General features: G+C 39.4%; 1 protein-coding gene across 3 annotated transcripts in view; it reads left to right on the top strand.

The window, feature by feature from the left end:
* The window catches only part of Lama4 (laminin subunit alpha 4), a 145182-nt gene that overhangs the window by 74702 nt on the left and 46524 nt on the right, over window positions 1–23956 (top strand). For all 3 annotated transcript variants that reach the window (XM_048353934.1, XM_048353932.1, XM_048353935.1), the window contains 5 exons: window positions 1123–1316; window positions 6067–6183; window positions 11743–11891; window positions 22527–22668; window positions 23255–23351. In XM_048353934.1, coding sequence (XP_048209891.1) covers window positions 1123–1316; window positions 6067–6183; window positions 11743–11891; window positions 22527–22668; window positions 23255–23351 — 699 coding nt within the window. The remainder of the gene's footprint in view (window positions 1–1122; window positions 1317–6066; window positions 6184–11742; window positions 11892–22526; window positions 22669–23254; window positions 23352–23956) is intronic.

Raw genomic sequence — 23956 nt, 5'->3', positions numbered from 1 at the left:
ATTATTGAATGCATTAATAAAGTAGTACATAATAATGATTCTATAGTAATTCTATAATAAAAATTCTAATTTTGTCATTTAACATATAGTTCACCCTCTACATTTATTTTATGCATTTTAAAATACATTGTAAGGAGTGGGACTAAATGCTTCCCTGAATTGCAGACCAAAGGCAGTACATTTTTCCACAATTGTTACTTTCAACCTCTGCTAATAGTTATTGCGGATACCATCGAAGAGCATTATTGGAATAAAGATTTGTTGTGGAACAAATCTGTAAAATCTTAGCAACAAAGAGAACCAAAGAAGAGTCCTAGGCCCCAGTTCTAAGTGAGGATGAGGCTCACAGCCAGGAAAACTGCAACTCCGGTGTCACTTCCAGATGTTCCCAAGCCCCTTGCCTACTGTGGCTTTTTAACAAGTCCAGCCTGAGGAAAGGGGACCATTTATATCTCTAGATAGCCTGTCACCATGTTCTGACCTCATATTTTCTTCACTCAGACAAGAACTTATGTCTTCTCCTTATAATGATTAAAGACAATACAAACCTCAACAAGATAGCATGGGAGGCTCTGAAGAAAAACAGAAGTAAAGCATACTGGATACAGTACTTTTGAAGATACATACAAATAGAATTTAAGAATATTGTATCACTATTGAACCTTTATTCCAGTCCAAATCATGGCTGAGGCTTGACCTCAGGAACTAACTAAAAACAGTTGCCTGGCAAAATGAAATGCAGAAAATGAGTAGTTACAAACATCTTTGTCTTATCACTGACAAGGTAATTTTGGGAATTTTTGGCAGTTAAAAACCATGGTATATCCAAGTCCCCTTTACATGATTAAAATGGGTAACAATTGAGGTAACAATAAGCAACATATAATGACGGGATTTCCATATAAATCAAAACTAATCAACCCCTCTTAGTCAGTCTTGATGAGGCGTTCCTAAAATAACAGTTCTTACTTCAAATATAAAACATGAGCTATTCTGTCAATAATGGGATTAATCTCAATCACTGCAAAAGGATGATCTGAAAAAATTGCAATTCTGCTAAATGTTGGAGCAGTAGGAGGAGGCAGAAGCTCATACTAAATATATGTCTCTATTTCTTCTCAGTGCTGAGCCATGTTGAGAACTGGCAGAGACTACACAATGATACTCGCTCTTTCTTTCCTGTCATCTTGGAGCAATTGGATGACTACAGAACTAAGCTGTCAGACCTCCAGGAATCACTTGACCAAGCCCTTGACCATGTCAGGGATGCTGAAGACATGAACAGAGCCATAGCCTCCAGGCAGCGAGACCATGAGGTATGGTGGGTAGTAACTGTAAATACATGTCAGGCATAAACAGTTTGAAGTTACATCAACAAGGGACAGCTAGTGTAATTTTTTTCAATATTGGTATATCTAAATAGTCACTTTTAGTATGATGACATTTTTAGTGCTGTCAATTGCTAACGTAAGTGTGTGTAGCTGAAAAATTGGGTTGACACTATAATTGTTTAGTTCTTATTTTGTTAAGAGTGGCATTGCTCCAGTCCAGGTGTGATAATATATACCTGTAATCCCAACTGCTAGGGAGGCAGATAAGTTAGTGAGACTCCATCTCAATAAAAAGCCAAAATGATTTAAGAAGCACAGGGAAGATAGAGCAATAGAGCCTTTTGATTAAAGTATAATATATGCGTATGTGTGAGAGAGAATACAGTAAAACTCTTTTGTACAAGTAGTATATTTAACAATGAATAAAAAGAATATTAAATAAGATCTGTTGGGAGGGTAAGTTGTGGGAGGGAAGATCAGATAGGCCATTCTGGAAGGGTAGGGAGGATTAGCATGGAAGGGAGCAAGGATGGAGGAGAGAAAAGTATGCTATGGGCTGAGAAATGATAAAGGCCAGAACTAAAGAAGTCTACAGGAAAACAGAGAATAGAGCTACAATCTGTTCAGATGGTGAAACTAGGAGTGGCCTGTGTTTGACTGGATGTGGGGAAATAGAGGAGGGGTTTCAGTGATTGTATTTTGCTGTAGTTATTATTAAACAGCTTCCAGTGAGTTTTGTTATGCCATCTTCATTATATAGACATAATGTACCTCAGTATTTTTTCCTCTATCATTCTTTTCCTTTCTCCTTTCCTCAGCCCATCAAACAAACCCACAATTACAAGCACGCTTTGTTTCCTCCATTTCCAGTTCCTACAGAAGACTAGCCTCAATCCCATATGTCTTCTGCATAGCTCTATTTCTGTCTTATGATCATGTAGGGATAGAACATCTTCTCCAAATTCAAGTGCCTCCAAGATGCCAATCAACTGTATCTTCTTCATCTATGGGTCCTAAAGCCACTGTCATAATGCCTGGAACAAAATAATTCAGGAAACATTTGTTGATAATCATTAAGAGCTTTCTAATTGTGAGATTTCCTGAATTGTACCCAAGTTTATTGAAGATCTGTTTTCAGCTCTTAGTAATAAATAATTCTTCCTTGCTGAGATTAAAACCCATTCCTCTGGCCTGTAGGGTAACACTATTATATTCATAAGAGGAGATTCAGAGCTTACGCACAATGAACTGAGAGCCAAAATAACTACATAGACACAAAGCAGCTGATTTGCTAACAGCCAGTCAATAGCAATATGTGTCTTGGGAGGCTCATAGGACTATATAAATGTAATAAGCACTAAGTGGACAACGGTACACATATGAAAAGACTTGAGTTCTAAAATTGAGTGAGCAAATAGATGCCAAATAGCTTTTAATTAAATTTTCCTTATGCAACATTTTTTAAATCTTATGCATGTGGATACCAGGAATTTGGCATTTTAGTAATTGAAACAGATGCTAGTCCTCATTTTAGCTCTGCTAAACAAACTCATCTAAAGAGCACAAATGAACAGCAGAAGCAAAATTTCAGGAAGAGAAGAGCATAGCATGAGGCATTTCAAAGCCCCTCTCATCTCTCCTTTTTCTCCCTTGCCTTTATACTTGGCATGATCCAAAGCCCACCCTTTTGCCCTTATCTGCCTCCTTAGGTGACTTTATCCCATCTCACTGGAAAGGGGGTTGGAGGACTGCATCCTTACTCATAACTGAGCCCATAGGACCCATATGGGTGTCTGTGTGCAGGAACACTCACATGGGCATCTCCTGCTATTAACCTGCTAAAACTATCAACCCATTCCTGTTGAGGCATCTTTTCTCCCTACCAAGTCCCCAGGCTCCTCAGTCAGTCCCATGTATCTCATTTGTAGACCTTTTACTCCTTCCTTCCTTCTTCCCTTCCTACCTTCTTTTCTTTCTTCCTTCAAATAGTCCATCCTAATGACAGGTTCATATCCTGACCACTACAAGGAATCCCTCCTCCATTCCATACTGATATGGGCTAACTCCACAATGATTTCCAAGCTGCATCATACGTGTCATAAATTCTTCTATGTTCCAATCCACAAGGCACCTAGATTAATTGCTGAATGTGTATTGTGTGTCGTGTGTGTGTGTGTGACTGTAGAGCTAGTCTAGTGGATTGTTAACATTCAAATGGGGAACATTTTGCTAACTTTGCAAGAATCATCATCCTAGCACCTAACAAAATGCTTCATATGTTTCATTAGCTCTATGAACACACAGATAGACAAGAGCATGGAATATTTTATATAATCTAGATATGATTTGAATATGTTGGTTATTTCTGGATTATAAATACTGTACTCATTTTATATTAACTTGGACTGCTGACTAAATACTACCATTAACATTCTTTTGACTGCTTTTGTATATCTTTTGTATATTTTTGTGTATCATGAAACTTTCAAGAAAATTCAAAGCCAATTCTTGGCTTTTACATCATTCCTAAAACAAATTGATTTGGATGGGTCTGATTTTATTGGAATTTATTTCTATTCTTTAAAGAACAGTTTTAATTTCACAGTTTTCTATTAAACTTACAGCTTGGGTCAGGAAGAAATAAACCAACATTTCAGTCTTTATGTCAAACTAAAAATACTCACAAAGTGTAAGAACTCTGACTTGTATGAAAAGTCTCCACACACTAATAATTACCTTGTTTATTTTGTTATCTTTCTTCTAACTTAAAAAAGTAATAAAATAATTTAAAAATCATTTTCTGTTGAATATCAGATTCTATATTTTAAAGAAAGTTAAATTCTCTTTAAAAATCTCTGCTTAGAGATTCTCATAAACCAGCTCTTGACTGTGTCAGCTTTTTAGAATCAGGAAAATTTTTTCTTTTCTTTCACTTATATGGAAAGGGTATGGTAGCCTGTAAAATACTGCTAAATCTGTTACTTCATCATAGTTGATTTTCAGACTCTCTTCATTCAAGTTGATCATCTTTCTTTGGAAAATCCTTACTTGGTTCCAAGTTCATTTTATTGCTAATGTTACATATAAAAAGTGGGGAGAGACTTAAACTTGAAATATGCCATTTTCCAACTACTACAAGTAAGTTTATCATATGGTGCCATTAGCACACACTTTGAAGTTCAGCTCTAAGTTGAGTGTCAGCAGCGTTCTCTTAGAGTGACCTGAATATAAGAGCTCACAGAGTGGTGCATAACTCAGTCACCATAAAAGGAAAACAGCCCAGTTACAGCTAAATAATACCAACCCTTTTCACCTCTATCCTATTACACACACATTTCACACTATTACTTTTATGTAGCACTCTATAAAGACCTCTCCTTATGAGATATGAATAATTGGTCCCAGATACTCACACTGCATTAGGCTGATGGATATTGGGGAAGGGATTTTTTTTTAATGTCCTTGAATCAAGAGGAAGCTCCAATGTGACTCTTTTCTCTCTGTGCCTATGTGTATCCCTTTAACAATGTATTTGGAGAAGAGAGCTTTCAGTGTTCCTTTCCACTGAATCAGAAAAATACTGCTGAGAGTAAGAAAGGACATTTGGATGAAAGTTTTAAAGTATGTCCTTCTAGGTGTAGGATTCTACAATTAGTTTATGCTGTTTTATATTACACCTTAACATATATTCCACCTCTTACTAAGTGACTGTTCATAAAGCAGTTCAATTCACTTCTTATTCAAATTGTAAAATAAATATTTTATTTTCCATCCTAAAGCTCATGTCATGTTGCCTTCATAGTCTGAACTCATTTAAAGCTTCATGCCTCTTCACACCCCGAAGTGAAGGTAGAAATTCAAACATTCATCAAAATATGGTTGCAATTCCCTGCTTCAAAAATCTGAGCCTCTAACATAAATAACTTAGAGTAGTATGAAGCAAGACCACAATGTCCTGCTTCAAGAATAGAGCCCTTTTAACTTTTCAATGGACATTAGAATTATATTTACTTGTATGTATTTTTTAAATTATCTTCAAGTAGTTCTACCAGGGAGTTTCAACTTACATATCCATTGTGTGTACAATACATCTTAATCAGAGTCACCCCTGTCATTATTCTCCCCCACACTCTCTATATATATGTATACATTTTATTCCTGTCCAAATGGACCATCTCTTCCAGGTCTAGAGCTGGGGCATGATAAGCACTTTTTAAATTAAATCTTTTTCCAATTACTGCAAACATATAGCCTGCACTCAACCTTGTGTTTATAGTCCCACTGTACAGTGCAGAGAAAAAGAGGATGTTTTTTCTAGGACACTAGTTCTTTGAGATCCTGATGTTAAAAGGGATTTTCCTCAAGAGCTTCAAATCACCCTGAAATGCATATTTTTGTTATATAAATGAGAAAACTGACTATAGACAGGTACATTCTTGAAAAGCAAACAGAAAATTCAATAAAGAGCTCAGATTTATCCAAGTTCAAGCGGGGGCGGGGGAGGGAAGAGGTAACAAATTGTACAAGAAATGTACCCACTGCTTTATGTATGAAACTGTAACCCCTCTGTACATTACCTTGACAATGAATAAGTAATTATTCAGAAAAAAGTAAAGTAAAATAATTAGAATGAGATTTAAAAAAACAGCAGGTTGACATGAACCATTATCCCTGATGCATTCACTACAGACCGACTGTCTCCCTCTCACCTTGCTTTGCTCTTCCTTCCTTGAAGAAACAACGAGGGAGAGTGCAGGAACAGGTGGAACTGGTAAACATGACTCTGAGTGCATCTGCTGAAGCTCTGTCAACCCCTCAGCTGACCCTTGTGGAGCTTGATGACATAATAAAGGTAAGGGCATACCTGCATGATAAGAGTTGTAACAACAGGGACACTCAAGAAGGATGGAAATCTGATTGTTTTGGAGGAATTTAACTTTTTGAGTTCTGTGTATATTGAAGATATCAGGCCTTTGTCCATTGTATGGCTGGTGAAGATCTTTTCCCAATCTGTGGGCTTTCTATTTATCTTGGAAGCTATATCCTTTGCCCTGCAAAAGCTCTGCAGCTTGATACAGACCCACTTGTCCAGCCTTTCTTTGATTTGTTGGATTTTGGGGCCTTTGTTGAGGAAGTTTCTTCCAGTGCCAAGGAGTCCTAGAGTTTCTCCTATTTCTTCTTGCAGAGTTTTCAGGGTTTCTGATTTGATTTCCAGGTCTTTGATCCATTTGGAGTTGATTTTGGTGCAGGGTGATAGATAGGGCTCTAGTTTTAGTTTGTTACAGGCATTGACCCAGTTTTGCCAGCACCATTTGTTGAAGGGGCTGTCTTTGTTCCAACCTATAGTTTTAGCTTCTTTGTCAAACATTAGGTAGCCGTAGGCCTGTGGGTTCATTTCTGGGTCTTCAGTTCTGTTCCATTGGTCCTCAGGCCTGTTCTTGTGCCGGTACCAAGCTGTAAAATCCATCAAGTTAGCAAGTTTATAAAACAGACCATGTGATGGGATTTTCCAGTTTCTCACTCTATACTGTGGCTAGTAAACACATATGGCTACTTAAATTACTTTAAATAAAATTAGAAAATTGATTCTTGGGTTCAATTAGCCACATTTCAAGCCTGTATGTGGCCAGTAGCTGCTATATTCTATTACACAGATGTCACTGCAGAAAGTTCTGTTAGAAATATTACTGGGTGTCAGTGGCTCATGCTTGTAAATCCTCACTATTAGAAGACTGAGATCATGAGGATCACAGTTTGAAACCAGCCCAGGCAGAAAAATCTTTGAGACTCTTAACTCCAAAATCATCAGCAGTATATCAGGTCAAGCTTGGTGCCAGTAGCTGATGCTTATAATTTTAGCTACTCAGGAAATGAAGACCCTGAGGATTGCAGTTTGAAGCCAGCCCAGGCAGAAAAGGCTTTGAGACTCTAGCTCCAGAATAACTAGCAAGAAGTCAGCCTGGAAGTATAGTTCTAGTTGTAGAGTATCTGCCAAGGAAGCAAACTGACAAGCATGAGGCAGAGTTCAATCCTCTAATTAATCAATTGATTACACTATTCAATTAATCAATGGATCTGGATCTGCTTTATTCATTCTTTACTCAAAAAGTGCTTACTAAAGCAAGTGTTCAAAATCAATTTTAAAAAAACCCACACTCTTTAGAAGGAAATATTTTCCCAAGCTCATGGAAGGAAATGATGATGAAATTACTTGGTTCATTTTGAAAGAATATCAAACTAAAGTGATTTGATTACATCTCCTTTTTTGACAACTTCAGCACCACAGTTCTGTTACCTACAATTTCCATCACTTCCTTTAGTGCCACCAATATTTCTGTGGATAAGCCACTGACAATCTGACCTCCAGCTCCTTCAACTTCTCTCTGACAAGCTTTTCCTCCATCCCACTCTGTCCCCATTCTGTGACCTTTCCCAGATCTACTCAGCAATAGCAATTCCTCCTCCCTAATACCACTTTCAAGCTCCCTACTCACTGAGCACAATGTTCCATCTCCTTTACTCTAAAATGACCGGGCCAACTATTCTCTGGTTGCATCATATTCTCCTTGCCCCATTTCATCTCCTTTCCTCTTTTCTAAAACAACTAAAATTATCAGTATACTCATTCTTTAAAAATACCATTAAGTAGAGCAATGGTGGCTCATGCCTGTCAAACTAGCTATGTAGAAGGCTGCCAGCCTGGCAGGAAAGTCCGTGAGACACTTATCTCTGATAAACTAATCAGAAAAGGCCACAAGTGGTGCTGTGACTCAAGTGGTAGAGCACTAGCCTTGAGCACAAAGAGGCTCAGGGATAGCACCCAGGCCCAGAGTTCAAGCCCCAAGACCCACAAAAAAAAAAAACCAAGCTTTAATTTCTATATCTACCAGTTCCCCCATTTTATCGAACTGAGACCTGGATCATTAATAGACCCAAGAATTCTCAGCATCATAGCTACACCCAAGCAGCTGACTATGACTGGTAGGAAACCTATCTCCCCTTCTCTGAACTGGTTATATTGCTTCATGCTTGGTTGAAAAATTAGAAACAAACAAGGGACTTCCCCTCACTTCTCCTCTAAGTCTGCTGGCTCACCTGCCCCTGTAGCCATACTTCTGCATCCTTTATTGCTATATATAAGTACAATTCTTCTATTTCTACACCATATTCTGAATCCCATTCTCCTCACCTTGAAAATAAAGTGAAAATATGCCTTCATCTCTCTACCATTATCCAAGTGGTTTTAAGTATATTTTATTACCTTTAAGTAGTTGCATAAAGGAGTTACCATTCAACTAATGAATTCATTAATACAATGCATCTTCATAATGTCATCCCTTTTTATCATTTTCCCCAAGTCCTCTCAACCCAACTCTCTCTTCTGTGAATACATAGAGCTGTTCTAGCTCCTCCTACTTTTAAAATACAAAAGGGAAAACAGTTGTTGGAGACAATAATTTAAAAGACACAGAGACAGAGAGAAAAAGAAATGGAGAGAAGAAAGGGAGGGAAGAAGGAAAGAAGAAAAGAAAGAAAGAGGGAGAAAAGAGAAATGAAAGAGAGGGAACGGAGGCCTGGAAATGTGGCTTAGTGGTAGAGTGTTTGCATAGCATGCATAAGAGCCTGGGTTCAGCTCCTTGGTACCCCATAAACAAATAATAATAATAATTAATAAATCATAGCTACAATTTTAAAAGAAGGAAAGAAGAAAGCTTACATTCCCTGTAACTTCTGCCCCATTACTCTGTTCAGCTTTATAGAAAAGTATCTCAAGTCATTTGCAGACATTCTTTCTCCTCCCAGTGCAGCCCCCCACTGCTGCTGAACTCAATCCATTCCACATGGTATCCCATTGCTCTCCATTGATGCTATTGTCTCCATTCTCCACACTTTGGGAAATATTTTAGTCCCTGCAGGCCATACTCAGTCTCTGTACCTTATTCTTCTCAGCTTTATGTTTGTTTTTATAACCCTCCAAAAATGTAAAATATATTAGCTCAAGGCTGCTTAAAAAGAGCTTTGAGCTGTACCTGGTGATCAGTCTTGCTGATTCTAGCTCTAGATAATGAGTCACTAGGTGGTGCCCGTTGAGCCCTCTTTTCTACTTGTCCTCAATGACACGTGTCTTTACAGATCACACACTGACAAGCTCACAATTTCTACCTGTAGCTACAACCAACCTCCACTGAGCTCCAAATTCATATGTCAAAATGGTGACATGACATTTTCAAGTCAGAACTCATTGCCCTGGGAGACAAAAAAAAAAACCTCATAACTTTATCTGTCATCTAACAGGCACATCATACTTAATATTTTCTCCATCAAATTTACAAATGCAATAAGGCTTTTGACTGACCCATTTGCCTCCTTTCTTGACCTTCAAATACTCCTTCCTGAAGGAGTAGCCAAAAAATCCTTTAAAAATAGAATCAGATTGTATTAAGGTTTTCTTCTAGAGCCTCTATGTGAAATTTAAAATAAGAAACAACACTCATTTCACCATGGTTTGTGAGAGTCTAAGCAACCTGGGCTCACCACTTCTCTGACTTAATACCCTATTCATTTCCTCTATCACTAAGCTCCAGCCTTCCAAATTCATTTCTTTTTTTTCCAATCATACTGTGCTTATTATTCTTGCTGCAGAACCTTTGTGCCTGCTGTCCCTATGTCTCCTTACACCATACATCTCCATCCCCTCCCAACTGGCGACATTTTATTCAAGGTATTTTTTACTTTCTGTAACTAGCTTGTTCATTTATTTGATCAGTTAGTTACCTGCTTATTATCTGCATATCTTCCCTCCAGATTACAGATTCTTTAAGAGTGGACACTCTGTTTATAAGAATTCTATCCCCTAAAAGAAGATCTGGCCTGCCGAGCCAGCCGGCAGCGAAAAGGGGATCCTGATTGAGGGGGCGAGGACTAAAGAAAAAGAAAGATAGATGAGAGAAAAAAGAAGACAAGAGACAAAAGATGGGGTTCGGGAGGTCTGCACCTCGAGCTTGTAACTCAAGACTGCAGCCAAGTTTATTCTCAGCTTATATGCAGTTTTGGAATCAGGGAATAGCATAGAGTTGTTAAAATTCCAGAACACAAAGAGGCTTAGAAGTTTGCAACATTTGATTACAGTAAACACAAGGTAACAAAGCAATTCCGGATAGTGGCTGTGGACAAATATCTTTGCATTTAGCACGTCCTGGTGATAATAGCACAGCCAGAGGTGATAATGAACCTAGCTGCAAGTTTGGCTCCCGACATCTTGGCAATATCGGCACAGCCAGAGGTCAGGATGAGCTTAGCTGCTAGCTCGGCTCCCAACAATCTGGCACATAATAGTTAGGTAGTAAATACTTGTAAAAGGACGAGTAAAAGAGGAATGACCATGTTATTTTTTTCTATTTATATAATTCAAAAAATTTTTCAAAGCATTGTTCTAAAGATAATCAACAAAATGATTAGAGGTTCAACATAGCTCTAAAAATAAATCCTATGTGCTAGGAACTGTGCTACATTGTGAGAATGCAAAAATAAGTTAAAATTACTTTATTGCTTCCTGTCTGAGTAAAATCTGGATTACTGTAATCTGGTGAGTGAAATAATTCTCTACAATGACTACCATAACAGGACACAGGATTAATAGAGTATGTGGCTATGATAACTCACCTGAATTGTAGGTCTAGGATTGGGATTAAAACCAAGGAAAACGACTTCATGGGTGAATTTCAGAAAAAGAGTATCTAGCTAAGAGTTTAGACAGGTGAAGGCCAAAGGATATCCCCTGGATTTAATAACTCGTCATTAAGCAAACTTCTTTTCTGATTGGGCAGATCCCAGACTGGAAAAGACTGGAGTACAAAGTTAAAATAGTGGCAGTAAATATAAACAACCTATTTTGTTATAATGAGACTAGAAAGAGGTTGTAGAGTAAAAGGAGATATGTAGATAATGAGAGTTTAGTTATATTTTTAGAAAGAAAATGTCAAAGATGTCTGAGTTATAAGAAAACAATCCATTAAGAAGAAAGAATTTAAAATGTCAGAGAAATAGTAAATATCTACTTACAATATTTTAAGCCTGAAATACACTGAACTTCATGATAGGAAAAAGTAGAGATTATTAATTTTTTTTTTGCCAGTCCTGGGGCTTGAACTCAGGGCCTGAACACTATCCCTGGTTTCTTTTTGCTTAAGACTAGTGCTTTACCACTTGAGCAACAGTGCCACTTCTGGCTTTTCTATGTATGTGGTGCTGAGGATTCAACCCAGGTCTTCATGTATAGGAGGCAAGCACTCTACCACTAGCCCATATTCCCAGCCCGTAGAGATTATTTTTTATGTGTCTGTGTCCTAAGGAAAAATGTTCAAAGTTCCTCTAAATTTGGTTCACCTAATTTTTAATGTTTTTTCTTTAGAATGTATCAGGAATTTATGCAGAAATAGATGGAGCCAAAAATGAACTACAAGGAAAATTATCTAACCTAAGTAACCTCAGTCATGATTTAGTCCAAGAAGCTATTGACCACGCCCACAACCTTCAGGAAGAAGCTGATGAGCTGATCAGGTAACATCTTAATGTGAGGAATACAGAAATCTACAGGGGTTAAATAAGACATTTGAATTCAGTTCTATGTGATAGAATTAGTAGGATTCAGAGCTTGCAGGTGGGTTGAGGTTGGGTTTGCTTATTTATTGATTTCTTAGCAAATTCACTCTAACAGCCAATCCTTATTTATTGCAATTGTTTTGTAGAGAATTTTTTGTATGTGTTTTAGCCTGTTAGATTAGAGGTCTGTGCTCTTGAAGATGGTGCAGGTCAATAATTTTATTAATGGAATGGCCTAAGGCGATTTGATTAGAGGCATTAAATGAGACCCTTGACAAAGATACATCATCACTGACTTATTTCATCTACATCATTTGCTTTCCACACCCAAGTATCTTAAGTAAAGTTAAGCTGGCAGAATAAATGACTTCCAGTAAGTATTCTAGTCTTTCTGTGGTGCCCAGTGGGAACTCTTTGATTTCAACACCTATGAAGAGAAAAATCAATTGACAATTTTCCTCACAGCATCTAGAACAGAGTCATGCACCCTGTGGGCACTCCAGTTAATGTTAATTGAAATGTACTGCAAGATTGGAATTGAATTCATGACCTTGAAATAACAGGTAAATAATGAGATTGTTACAGAGAAAGACTACAGATATGGCAGTGAGAGATAGAACCCATAAAGACCATGAGTAAAATAAGTACCAATATTAACTTCTCAAAACCTTTTTGTCCCTGTTTGTCAAAATTTTCAAACACCCTTCGAGATCTCTAGAGGCATGGAAGGAATGGGAAAAAGAAGAACCTAAAATCTTTTTTTTTTTTTTTTTGGCCAGTCCTGGGCCTTGGACTCAGGGCCTGAGCACTGTCCCTGGCTTCCTTTTGCTCAAGGCTAGCACTCTGCCACTTGAGCCACAGCGCCACTTCTGGCCGTTTTCTGTATATGTGGTGCTGGGGAATCGAACCCAGGGCCTCATGTATACGAGGCAAGCTCTCTTGCCACTAGGCCATATCCCCAGCCCCTCTAAAATCTTATCGTATGAAATAATTATATCCATCCCAGCTTTATACTACTACTAAGAAATGTGCTTTCACACACACACACGTGCACACATGCCAGTACTGGGACTTGAACCAAGTTCCCGGGCTCTGTCCCTTAACTGTTTCATTCAAGGCTGGTACTCTACCACTTAAACCATAGCTTTCTGGTGGTTAATTGAAGATAAGAGTCTCACTGACTTTCCTGTCAAGGCTCGCTTCAAACCATAATCCTCAGTTCTCAGCCTCCTGAAGAGGTAGGAGTATAGTTGTGAGTCACTGGTGCCCTGCATGGGAATGTGCTTTTGATGAAGGCAACAAAATGAACTTAAATAAAATGCTGATTTTGATAATATATTATATTAGATGAGCATTGGTTTTAAGATCCAGCCTATGATCCTGTTTGTCATTCCTTCATCATCACTGAAACTATGTCCCACTGACTAAGGTCCCAAACATAGCTTCTCTAAGTCACACTTTACAGAGTATTCCAGCATGCTTCTGAGTATACTACTGCACATTGCACACGAAACAAGATCAGAATCTAAAATCATCCTGAAGTCCTTTTATGCTTAGCATATGTCTGATTGACCCTATTTATGAAAACACTCAAGTGTGTATATATCTCCCTTTCAAAATGTGAATGTTTGTTAATGTGTCTGGTGGACTCAGGGATATACATATTGTCCTCCCAAAAGACCAATTTGTTTCACTGAGAAGGTTCCATTTCCAAAGAACTTTTAAAATATTTTTTATTAATTAAATTTTGTTGACAAGGTGTTGTGCAAAAGGGGTACAGTTACATAATAGGGCAGTGAGTACATTTTTTTGTGATATCTTACACCCTCATTTTTCTTTCCCTTCTCTAGATCAGGTAGGCATATATACAATACCCAGTGTACCAAAATCATATACAGTAGCCACGTGGCGTATGCCAAAGGAAATTCACCTAGAACTTTAAATATAACATCAACAATAGAGTTTGCTTATCCTTGTCTTATATGATCAAACATACATAGCTATTGAGCTATTGTGATCCACTGAGAGGTCTATTTAAGACCTTTTTATGTTTGGTTTTAGATACATAATGTAAGGTCGCTGACCCAAACCTGTGGAAATACCATTTGACAAGAAGTTTTTTGTTTTGCGAACCTGGTCTCTACTGTCCCCCCACCCCACCCCACCCCCACACACACACCTTAACAGTCATATATCAAGGAGACCATGCCCCTTTGTTCTCTCTGTTCTAGGCTTGTCTCGCTCAACATTATTTGTTCAAGTTCTGACCATTCCCTGCAAATACCAATATTTTATTATTTCTAATCGCTATGTAGTATTCCATTGTGTATAGGTACCACATTTTTTGGATTCATTGTTCTGTAGAGGGACATCTGGGTTGTTTCCATATTTTGGCTATTGTGAATTGTGCAGCGATAAACATGGATGTGCAAGTGTCTTTTTGATATCCTGAGACCTGTTGTTCAGGATAGATGCCTAGGAGTGGTATGGCTGAGTCATAGGGTAGGTCTATATTGAGCTTTTTGAGGAACCTCCATATTGTTCTCCAGAGTGGTTGTACTAATTTGCACTCCCACCAACAGTGGAGAAGGATTCCTCTTTCCCTGAATCCCCTCCAGCATTTGTTGTTGCCTGAGTTCAGAGTATAGGCCATTCTAACTGGAGTGAGGTGGTATCTCAGGGTTGTTTTCATTTGCATTTCCTTTACTGCCAGGGATATTGAACATTTCCTCCTATGTTTCTTTGCCATTTTTATCTCTTCTCTTGTGAAGTCTCTCTTTAGCTCCTTTGCCCATTTAATAATTGGTTTACTGGCCTTGGATGGGGTTATTTTTTGAGTTCTCTATAGATGACGGATATTAGGCCTTTGTTGCTGTGCTGGTGAAGATCTCTTCCCATATGGTTGGCTGTCTTTCTAGCTTGGTGGCTATGTCTTTAGCTGTGCAGAAACTTTTTATTTTGTAGTAGTCCCATTTGTCAAGTCTATCCCCTATCTGTTGTGCCCCTGGGACTATGTTCACGAGTTCCTACCTGTGCCTTTAAGTTCTAGCATCTTTCCTACTCTGTCCTTCAGTGGTTTCAAAGATTCAGCTCTGATGTTGAGGTCTTTGATCCATTTTGAGTTCATCTTGGTGCATGGTGATAGGCTAGGGTCTACTCTGAGTTTTCTACATATGGCTGCCCAGTTTTCCCAGCACCAGTAGTTGAAGAGGCTATGTTTTTTCCATTGTATGTCTTTAACTCCTTTGTTGAATATCAGCTAACTGTAAAAATGTGGCTTTATTTCTGGGTCTTCTATTCTATTCCATTGGTTTTCAGGTCTGGTTTTATGCCAGTACCAGGCTGTTTTTGTTATGGTGGCTCTGTAATAGAGCTTGAAATCTGGTATTGTGATACCTCCTGCACTGCTTCTTTTCCCTAGAATTGCTTTGGCTATTCTAGGTCATTTGCTGTTCCATATGAATTTATGGGTTGCTTTCTCTATTTCAGTGAAGAATATAGCTGGGATCTTGATGGGGATTGCATTGAATTTGTATAACAATTTGGGCAATATGGCCATTTTCACTATATTGATTCTGCCTACCCATGAGCATGGGAGGTCTTTCCATCTCCCTGTGTCCTTTTTTATTTCCCTTTTTAGATTTTTATAGTTCTCATTAAATAAGGCATTCACATCTTTAGCTAGGTTTATCCCTAGGTAGTTTATTCTTTTTTTAGCTATTGTAAATGGTATTATTTCCATAATTTCCTTTTCTGCTTGTATATTACTGGTGTACACAAAAGCTGCTGACTTTTGTGGGTCGATTTTGTATCCTGCTACTTTGCCAAAATGGTTTATTAGGTCAGGGAGTTTGGGGACTGAGTTTTTTGAGTCCTTCAGATATAAGATCATGTCATCTGTGAATAGGAATAGTTTGATTTCTTCTTTGCCAATGTGGATCCCTTTGATGTCCTCCTCTTGCCTTATTGCTATTGAAAAGAAGTTGGGAGAGTGGGCATCCTTGTCTTGTTCCTGAATTTAGGGAGAATGGTTTTAGTTTCTCCCCATTTAATATGATATTAGCAGTTGGTCTGTTGTATATGGATTTTATTGTTTTAAAGAATGTTCCCTCTCTCTCTAGGGTTTTTAACATGTATAGGTGTTGTATTTTGTCAAAGGCTTTTTGGGCATCAGCTGAGATGATGATATGGTTCTTGGTCTTAGCTCTGTTAATGTGGTGAATTACGTTTACTGATTTATAGATGTTGAATCTCCTTGTGTCTGTGGGATGAAGCCTACTTGATCATGATGTATAATTTTCTTGATCAGTTTCTGGATCCTGTTAGCTAATATTTTATTGAGGAGCTTTGCATCTGTGTTCATTAGTGATGTTGGTCTGTAGCTCTCTTTTTTTGTTGGGTCTTTGCCTGGTTTGGGGGTGAGTATATTAGCTTCATAGAATGAGTTTGGGATTTCTCCCTGTTTCTATATTATAGAAGAGTTTGAGGAATATTGGTATTAACTCCTCACTAAAGGTTTTATAGAATTCATTGGTGAATCTATTCAGGCCTGGGCTTTTCTTTGTTGGGAGGCTCTTGATTACATCCTGTATCTCGCTGTAAGCTATTGGTTTATTTAGTTGATTTATTTCTTCTTGGTTCAGTTTGGGCAGTTTATACTTCTCTAAGAATTGATCCATTTCTGTAAAATTATTGTTCTTTAGTGAGTAGAGGTTCTGGAAATAGTTCCTTATGATTGTTTGAATATCGTGTGTATTTGTTGTAATTTTTCCGGTGGAGTCCCTGATCTTACGGATGTGAGTCTCTTGTCTTCTTTTTCTTTGTAAGTCTTGCAAGGGGTCTGTCAATTTTATTTATTTTCTCAAAGAACCAGCTTTTAGTTTTATTTATTTGTTGAATGGTCTTTCTATTTTCAATCAGATTTATCTCTTCTTTAATCTTGGTGATCTCTCTCCTCGTAGATGTTTTAGATTCAATTTTTTCTTGTTTCTCCAGACGTTTTAGCTGCATCATAAGGTTATTAACCTGATCTGTTTCCATTATTTTAATGTGTGCGCTGAGGGCAATGATCTTGCCCCTCAGCACTGCCTTAGCTGTATCCCATAGGTTTCTTTGTGATGTATTTTCATTGTCATTGTGGCTTATGAATTCGTTAATTTCATCCTTAATGTGCTCTGTGACCCAAATGTTAGATAGCATTGGGGGGGGATTAGCCTCCAAGTATTTGTATAGCCTCTGTGGTATCCTTTGTTATTAAGGGTTACCTTGATTCCACTGTGATCAGATATAATACATGGGATGACATCAATACTCTTGTATTTGCTGAGGTTCTTTGTGTGGACTATGACATGATCTATTTTGGAATATGTTCCATAGACTGCTAAGAAGAATGTATATTGGGTCTCTGTAGGGTAAAAAACTCTGTACAGATCTGTCAGATCCATGTGGGATATGGTGTTACTTAGGTCCCTTGCTAATCCTGTGTGTTGGATCTGTCTTTTGGAGAGAGTGGAGTATAAAAGTCACCCACTATGGTTGTGTTTGGGTCTATCTTGTTCTGTAGTTCTGAGAGAATTTGTTTGACTTATTTAGGGTCTCTTTTGTGTGGTGAGTATAAATTTATCACCGTGATATCTTGATTCTGGATTTTTCCTTGTATTAAAATGTAGTGCCCTTCTTTATCTTTTTGAGTTGATTTTAATGAGAAGTCCAGCTTGTCTGAAATCAGAATGGCTACTCCTGCTGTTTTGGTAGGTGTGTTTGCTTGGAAGATCTTGCTCCTTCATTCGGAGCCTGTTTTTGTCCCTTGCTATAAGATGGGTCTCTTGAAGACAATAGATAGCAACTTTTTGTTTACAGATCCACTCTGTCAGTCTGCTCTTCTTTATCAGAGAATTTATACCATTTATATTCAAAGAGATCATGGATAAGTGTGGTTTTTTTCCCTTCCATTTTCCTGTTAGGCTGTGTTTCCTTTCCCTTTTTTCTTGTCTTTATTGAGCTGCTCTTCCTGTTGGGCTCTGGCTATTGTAGTTTCTTTCTGTTTCTGTCTGGGGGTCCTGTACGTGTTCTATTGGATGGGGTTCCCCTCTTAGAATTTGCTGTAAGGCTGGATTTTTATTAACATAATCCTTTAGGTCCTCTTTGCTATGGAAAGATCTGGTTTTTTCCTCGAAGGTGATTTATAGTTTTGCTGGATATCTAATTCTGGCTTGGCAGTTGTTGTCCTGGAGGACTTGGATTGTGTTCTCCCAGGCTCTTCATGCGTTGTAGGTTTATGTGGAGCAGTCTTCCGTGATTCTGATCTGTTTTCCATTTTAATATAGTTCTTTTGAGGCCTTGATAATTATGTGCCTAGGCAAGGATTTTCTAGGGTCTAGTCTGCCAGGTGACCTATATACTTCTGTTATTTAGGTGAGGTCCCTTGTGAGATTGAGTAAGTTCCCTGCAATAGCTCTATTGAATATGTCTAGTATACCTCTACTCTGGTACTCCTCTCCTTCATGTATTCCCATTATGTGCAGATTATATCTCTTCTCCCTGTCCACTATCTCCTGGATTAGTCTGCCCTGGAGTTTGACAGTTTCTTGGAGTGTGGTAATCTTCTGGTCCTTATCAGCTGCATCGTCATCCAAAAGAGAGATTCGGGATTCGATATGGCCAATTCTTTGTGATGTCGCTTCGAGTGTGGTGTTCATCGCTGCCAGTGAGCTGTGTATGGGTGCCAGATCAGCTCTCATTGTGGTAATTTCTTCTTTTAATGAGTTGTGTTTTGAATCTATTTTTTTATGCATTTCATATCTCAGGATGTTAAGGTCTGCTTTAACGGAGGAGTAGGCTGTATCTATTTTTTTGCTTCCATTTCTTTCTTGACTTCCTGAAGGTCCTTCGAGACTTCCATTCTAAACTCCTGGAACTGTTTTCTGAATTCATTCCTGAGGCTTTCAATCATTTCTGCTATCCTAGCCTCAGTTGTTTTTTTATTCTCCATCTCCTCCTCAGTCATGCTACTTTTTGGAGCTGGCAAGTTGGCTTGACCTTTCATGAAATTTGTAATATATCTTTGTGATTTACACCTCTGGAGTTTTTGCACTCTCAGGGTCCTGTAGGTGGCGGCCTTGGCTTGGCTTTGTGCTGGTTCCCGCTCTTCCATCAGCAGGGACTTGTTTGTATCCTGGCTCCAGGTTTGAGTTTGGCTGTTGAACCTTACTGCCCTATGGGTGAGTGTGACCATCTCGGTTGTTGCTGAGGTGGTTACCCTCACTGCAGTTAGGGGTGGGTAGCTTCTGTTACTTGCAGGACTGTGCTCTGCCGCTGTGTTGTGCTGACCCTTCTAGGCCCCTGTTGGGGGTTTGTGGGTCACTGATTCAGCATGGCGTGGAGAGTTCTCTCGTCTTTGATTCTTTCCCTGCTAGTTGCTGTGGGTCAAGAGAGCTCACCTCTCAGATTGAGCATTGCCACTGAGGGATGGTTCGCCCACCTGTGCAGAATGTTCCTGTCAGAGCAGACATTGCCACTGAGAGGGGGTCCTGCCCACCTGTGTGGAGTGCGCCTATCAGAGTGGGCGTTGCTGCTGAGTGGCAGCTTGTCCACTCGTGTGCTCCCGCATGGGGGGTGGGCGCAAGATCCTCCTGCTGGAGGGCTAGCATGCTGACCAACACTGGCCCTGGGGGGTGAGGGGGCACATGCATGTGCGCTCCTGTGCTTCTTTTGGGGGCGTGCTGCCCCAGATTGTTGGAGTGTGCTTGTGCCCTCTTGCGGATCTACTGTGGGGGCAGTATGTATAGTCCCCAGCAGGTTCAAGTGTCTGGGCGTGGGTTTGTGCCCACTGATTCTCTCCACCTCTGCTGTGAGGGGGGATTGTGCTCAGGCCCAGGTGACCCTGCTGGGCTGGTAATATACACCAGCAAGCCTGTAACTGTTGTTCAAAAAGTCTGCGCAGACCAGGGTGCCTCAGGTGGTGTTCAAATGCCTACCAGTCCTTGGTCCCTGCTCGGACAGCTGGTGCGGAGAGATTCAGGCTCCCAAGCTGGGGCTTTGGAGAACATTGCCCTAAGGTGTCTCCCAGCCACTTTGTTGGGTGCTGCTCCGCCCACTACTAGCTCCTGTGTCCTCCCAGGTGCTGTAGGGTCCTAGAACTGCCAGATATGGGGCTCTTTTTTTCCCTCCGGGCAGGGAGGGGGAGGGAGGGAGCTCTAGCTTCTTTGTCCCCTTGTGATGAGCTCTACATGAGGTTTTGGGTCTCTGTTAGAGCTGATAATCCCATTGGGGGGGGGGGGCAATGAGTAACTTACTGGTCCTGGATTGTATGTGAGTCCTGCGCTGCTGTGGGCTTTTCTGGGCTGGGGTGCGGCAATCGATAGTTTGGCGATGGTGGTTCCGGCTATGCCTGTTCGAGGTGCCCGGTTCCCCTGGTGTTGTTGTCTGGTTCCAGCCGTTCAGTCCTGCGCCGCCAGTCCCTCAGTGCCTTATGTCTGGGCCCTGTCTGTGTGCAGTCTGGGGCCTGTGGAGTTCCTGCTGTCTGGTCTCTGTACTCGTAGCAGGACTTTTCCGCTGTCGCATCTGTGGTCGCTGAGGGTCTGTGGTCCCTGAGGGTCTGTGGTCCCATTAAGCAGCACCGGGCCGCTTTCCCAGCCTGGCCCTGTTCGGGCCGGGGTGGGGAGGGTTCCCCAGAGATTTTCCGGCTCCGTGCAGGTTATAGGATTTTCTTTCTTTGTTCTTTTTTGTTTCCTGTGTTTCTGTTTGTTCTGGTTGTTGAGTTTTCTGGTCTCTTGATGGGGCATTGGGTGTTGGAGTTCCCAGCTCACTATTTGGTTGGAGCAAGTTGGAGTGCCTCCCTATTGTGACAGCACCATCTTCTCTGAACTTTTAAAATATTGATCCAGTGTGTTTTGTGCCTGGCAATATCAGTAAATTAATAAAGGTTTTGTTTCAAGCTCTTTGCTACTTCTGGTACTCTACCCAGCAAAATATTCATATTTGTAATATTTTGTCCCTTTTCAGCTTTTTTCTTTTATAAGTTTTCTTACCTAACTTCTCCAGCTTTAGTCTCTGAACCATTTCTAGGAAGCAGAGGTAATAAGAAGAAGAAAATGCTAGCATTTTGGATTATGGTCACCTATACAATGCAGGCTAGAATATGACCTTCACAAGTAATAGGCACTTTGCTTGATTAGTCCCTTTTTCCATAAAATAAATTTAAACAAAACTGGCATAAAGATTGACAGCATCATTTTTATTATCCCCTTTTATTTTCTTCTCATTTAAAAAATGGAAGTGTAAACATTTTTTGTTTGCATTTAAAAAACAAAACAATAGGGGCTGGGGATATGGCCTAGTGGCAAGAGAGATTGCCTCATATACATGAGGCCCTGGGTTCAATTCCCCAGCACCACATATACAGAAAATGGCCAGAAGTGGCGCTGTGGCTCAAATGGCAGAGTGCTAGCCTTGAGCAAGAAGAAGCCAGGGACAGTGCTCAGGCCCTGAGTTCAAGGCCCAGGACTGGCCAAAAAAAAAAAAAATGTTCTTAATGGGTAAGTCAGCCTTGCTACCAGGGAGATAGAATGGATAGCAAACTTGGAAAGAGGAGAGCGAAGTCACTGTGAATATACAGAGAAAGTCACTCAGAGCCTAAAAGAACAATCCAGGATTGTACTGGGAAAGGAGGAGGCTGAGAAACAGTGGACTGAGTTTGATAGTTCAGGTAGTTTGAAAAGAGAAATCTGCACGACATGCACAGTGTCCTCTACTGACTAGGTCACCAAGAACCTTTGAAAGGCTGTTGATGAATAAAATGATCAATGGCATCTGTGTTTAGAAATCAGAGAAAAGAAAACAAACAGATGGGTTTAAGACTGTATAAAATTGATATGAAAGACAGAGGATGAATTGTGGAACTGGGGTCAAATTTATATCATAGAGGAATAAAATTCATTTGGTAATAAAATAGATTATGTAGATATACATTCAGTTTACAATACCAATTCTGGAAGTTTCCTGGATGCCAGGTGCAGGATGGTGAGCACTTACAGATTTAATCTCTACTAGGCCTCACATGAATCATTTGAGGCCATCCTCTTATTAGCCCCTATATGTGACAGTGTCCAGTGCATGATGGGCACTCAGTTAATGTTCAGTGAATCTTACACTAAAAAAGGGGAAGTGGAGGCGAACATGGTGTGTAAGGGCAGAGGTGAGGTCGGGCTTGAGGTGAGATCTTTACAAACCAACATATGTCCTCTCTCTCAGCCTCATCTTCTCTTATGGTAAAGAGAGTAATGATGTGGATTCAAACAAGGGGCTGGTGAGGATGACTATAGGTTTGTGTCTTCACCTGACCACCACCACAGAAACACATGAAAGAAAGGAGCAATGGGGTGTTTTTACATAATTCTTTCCTTTTTTACAGCAGCTTTAGCTAGGCAGCAGCTGACATGATCCAAAATGGGGTGAAGTGTTGCGGGTAACATGAGCAAAGGCACATCAGAGTCATGCCAGATGACTTGGAATAACCAAGTATACATAATCCTTAAAGAGAGCCACATACCCCAAGAGATCAGGAGAAATAATAACCAATTGGTTTATTAACAGACGTTTGCACAGCTCAGATATGAATGGGCTGGTGCAGAAAGCCTTGGATGCATCAAATGTCTATGAAAATATTGCCAGTTATGTTGATGAAGCCAGTGAAAAGGCAGAATTTGCTTTGAATATCACTGAGCGAATTTATGACGTGAGTATCTCCCTTCTCTAAGGTTTATCTATACATTACCTTGTCCAATTTTAATGGTTTTATTTTCTAATGTCATATCATGAGCTTCCAATGTAAAATAAAAATGACAGAAAATCGACTAAGAAAACACCATTTTATGCAATGAAGGTCTTGGTTTGCAAGTTTTCCAAACTATGTGTACTTCAATCTACAAATTCTATTTTCTTTTATTGTTAGTAGCCAAAGATCCTGAAGAAAATGTATTGAAGACTAGTTTTTAATAATAAAGGATGTGCTTTATACATGAATCCAGATTTTCTTCAGCTCGTATTATTTATTAAGTGGCTTCTAGGTGATAAGTACTTTGAGAGAGCCATGGATGAAGCACTGTTCTAGGTTTGCATGATTTTCTTGAAAAATCCAAATATATATCCTGAAAATTCTTAAGGACATTGATTTTTCATGCTCATATTTGACCCTGATTTTGAACTATGAAAATGAAGCTATCTGAATTTTGCTGTGTCTAGCAGATTCATTGTGTCATTTAAATCCTAAAGTTGATGTTTCTTCTGCTGTCAGTCTTACTTTCTCCCCACTTCCCTTGTAGGCTGTGAGTGGGATTGATACTCAGATCATTTACCATAGAGATGAAAGTGACAACCTTCTCAATCAAGCCAGAGACCTGCAAGACCAAGCAGATATCAGTAAATACTTTACCTGTCTATCTTCCTTCTGCCTCCTTCCCTTCATACACCTAATTCAGAGATTTCTAAAACCTGGTCTTAAAAACTAAGTAGTATTACATCTGAATTGTTCACCAATAGCTCCTGCTTTGATATTTTAAAGTAAATTATGATGAAACACAGCCTGCATCTAGAAAAACTACATGGTAACATATTTGTCTCATATATGCTGCACATTCTTACTAGTCAAATAGATTAGTAGCTACTGACTAATAGAAACTTACCATAAGTACTAATTTTCAAATATGCACTTAACAGTAAAACTACACTTACTCTTCCTTGAACAATTCAGAAGGCCCTTGAAATATTTTACTCTAGAGGAATGGATCATCCTTCTGAGAGTCAATCAGTGTGGCAGAGTGTCACAAGGCCATCTGGCTTCTTGGAATTTCTTGTAGCTTATGTTTCACAGTTGACTGCACTTAGGACAAGTCTAATGATCCTATAGCAAGAAATATTTTCAAAGGCCGGGCTTTGTACCTGCTAACTAAAGCAAACAAATTCATGAATGGGATGGGGAAGAAAAATATAAATGAGCTAACTCTGTGGCTCAAGCCTATAATCTT

Source organism: Perognathus longimembris, chromosome 9, assembly GCF_023159225.1.
Source record: "Perognathus longimembris pacificus isolate PPM17 chromosome 9, ASM2315922v1, whole genome shotgun sequence".
Lineage (NCBI taxonomy): Eukaryota > Metazoa > Chordata > Mammalia > Rodentia > Heteromyidae > Perognathus > Perognathus longimembris.
Note: the sequence above shows the minus strand (reverse complement) of the source record. Positions and strands in the feature narration are given on the sequence as shown.